The sequence below is a fragment of the Cyprinodon variegatus genome, unplaced genomic scaffold, assembly GCF_000732505.1.
Source record: "Cyprinodon variegatus isolate N-32 unplaced genomic scaffold, C_variegatus-1.0 Scaffold756, whole genome shotgun sequence".
Taxonomy (NCBI): domain Eukaryota; kingdom Metazoa; phylum Chordata; class Actinopteri; order Cyprinodontiformes; family Cyprinodontidae; genus Cyprinodon; species Cyprinodon variegatus.
This window is the reverse complement of record NW_015151209.1, coordinates 46963-49690: the sequence shown is the minus strand read 5'-3', so window position 1 is coordinate 49690 and position 2728 is coordinate 46963. Positions and strand designations below refer to the sequence as shown.

General features: G+C 40.1%; 1 protein-coding gene across 1 annotated transcript in view; it reads right to left on the bottom strand.

The window, feature by feature from the left end:
* The window catches only part of LOC107098202 (E3 ubiquitin-protein ligase CBL-like), a 46947-nt gene that overhangs the window by 28581 nt on the left and 15638 nt on the right, over positions 1-2728 (bottom strand). Inside the window, exon 3 of the mRNA XM_015395725.1 lies at positions 166-312. Within this exon, the coding sequence (XP_015251211.1) occupies positions 166-312 (147 nt within the window). The remainder of the gene's footprint in view (positions 1-165; positions 313-2728) is intronic.

Here is a 2728-nt window from a genome sequence, read left to right as displayed (position 1 = left end):
GGAAGGAAGGAAGGAAGGAAGGAAGGAAGGAAGGAAGGAAGGAAGGAAGGAAGGAAGGAAGGAAGGAATTCCTTTTTCTGTACTTTACCTGTGAGACCAGGGAAATAGTGTGAAACCAAACTGTAGAGTTCAGCAAAAAAAAAATAAAAATAAAAAAACACTCACTTGTCTCCAAATGACCTTCTCCAAAATTCGGCAGCATCGGCTTTGGTAATCCGGAAGTTGTCTCCCTGAAACAGGCCATTAGGGAAGATGGCTTTTAGCTCGGCCAGCATGTGACTGAAGATCAGGGACAACTTGGTGAGGTTCCTCCTGAGGGAGACGCAACAAAAACAAAAGACCAGTCAGTCCAGAAGTCAGACAGCAAAGAAAGGACACAATCTCAACCAGGACAGAATTTTTATTTTAATTTTTTTTGAGAGGTAGGGGGCGGAGTGAAAGAAAAGATGAGGCAACAACTGAAAATAGCTTGAAGCAAGTGAATATTTTAGAAACATGAACCCGTTTTATAATTAAAAAGAGCTACATTAACCAACATTTTATTGAGCAGAACAAAACACATTTAGAGAACGAAGGAGGAAACGCTCGATAAAAATCAGTGCGTCAGAGGAAGGATGGACCTTTACTGGTATTGCTTTTCTGAGAAACACAGGAACTTGGTGCGATTGTGACACAGCAATCTGTCCGTTATCTTACTTTCAAGCGGTTTTACTTCATGTTTTTTCAAGTTGAACAACTGCAACATAGAAAAAAACAAACCCAACACTTTACTGCAGGCTCCATTTAGCAAGCGAATATTTGGAGAACTGAGAAGTTCTATTTTAAGCATCGCAGGTGCACTTCAATGCATCAAAATAAAAACCCGAGTTCATAATCTGAGCCTTGTCCACATATAGCAGGATATTTGGGAAAAACGAATTTATACAGCTTTATGCATTATATATCACTTAAAATGAATGATCCTGAAAAGTCCAGCTGAAGCAGAGATTATTAAATGCTCGAGCATTGTGGTTGTTTTGAAGGATTCTGATTGGCTGACAAGTTTTAGTTTTGTGGTACACTGCCCTCTATGGCACATTAAAAAAAAAAAAAAAAAACTGTAGCTGCAATGGGCTGGGGTTTAGAGATGCAAATCTTCAAGTCTTTAGTAATTTTATGGTAACAGATCGATTTGGAAATAATTTTTGATTCAAAAACTTTTTTTTCCTATTCCAATAGATTTTCAAATTAAAAGCTGTTCAAAAAGTTACTAAATAAGCTAATTATTTATTGGATGTGTTCCCTGACCACCTGTTTGCCACATATATATTACATATTCTGTTGATGACTGCTGCTCAGTGGAACAGTGGGCAGCGAAAAGGTTCTGGGTTCGATTCCCGGGGGGCTTTCTGCATGTTCTCCCTGAGCATGCCTGGGTTCTCTCCGGGTACTCCAGCTTCCTCCCACAGTCCAAAAAATGACTGTTAGGTTAATTGGCTTCACTAAATTCTCCTTAGGTGTGAGTGTGTGTGTGAATGGTTGTTTGTCCCGTTTGTCTCTGTGTTGCCCTGCGATGGACTGGCAACCTGTCCAGGGTGGACCCCGCCCCTCGCCCGTAGACAGCTGGAGATAGGCACCAGCAGCCCTCGCCATCCCAGCTGGGATAAGCGTTACAGAAAATGAATGGATGAATGGATGTCAACGATTGCAAGAAAAAATGAAGACTGACCCTCCTACGATCTCTCACTGGATCCAGAAAGTAAAACATAAAGTCTGACGATCATGGTTTAATGATAACAAAAAACCCAAATCAAGTTTCTGAATAAAACCTATATTAGATGAGACCAAATGAAAAAAATATATAATCTAGAAACGTTGGCCAACGGAGCAGCATGTCCATAGAGTCTAAACAGCATCTACTGCTGTGGGGTTTTGTGCCTGTCCTGGTTAATGGCTAAGATTACAGGGCCCAAATCAGCCTCAACTGTGGAAAATCCACACTGGACTTCAAACTCTCTACTTTTCCTCTGCAACCTTTCATACCTAAGGAGCCATTTTGCCCCGAGACTGGTCCAAGAAAAGTCGCTTAGAGCCGCAAAAATATTGTGACTTTTTAATAAAACAAAACCTAATATTTTTAGTAAATTATCCCTCATAGGAAATGTGTTGCCATTTAAGACAAAATACTGTATATTTGTGTTTTAAGCTTTTAAAATAATTGTAAAACATAATTTCTAAGTTTATTAAAAGAAAATAGCTCTAAAAACATATTTCTTTGTTCTTTACATGCCACTCTGTTGTAAAAATTCAATTCAAATACTCTTTATAGAAACCCCTAAAGCGTCTAAGACAGGTATTTGTCATAATACATTAATTAGTTCTTAGTATCCCTTCTAGCCACTATTAAGAGCCATTGGTGAGGGTCCAAAGAGCCACATGTGGTTCTGGGGCCGCAGGTTGCAGACCCCTGCTCTAGACTCTTGGATCTTCATTTTCCCACAAAATCCCTCCTTTGCATTTAATTTTCCCATTTCAAACACAGGTTGAACTCCTCTAACCTGGTCTCTGGAGTTTCAGGAGTTTCCTAACACCTGACTTGTAGGATGTGCTGCGGCGGCTCTAGAACAGAGGCCACGGATTAGTGGACCACGGTCCGGATGCGAACACACTTGCTGGCTAATCCAGATCCAACCTGGTTTTAAAACATTTAGAAATCACTGCATTTTTTCCAACGGCAGTGTCTAATTTC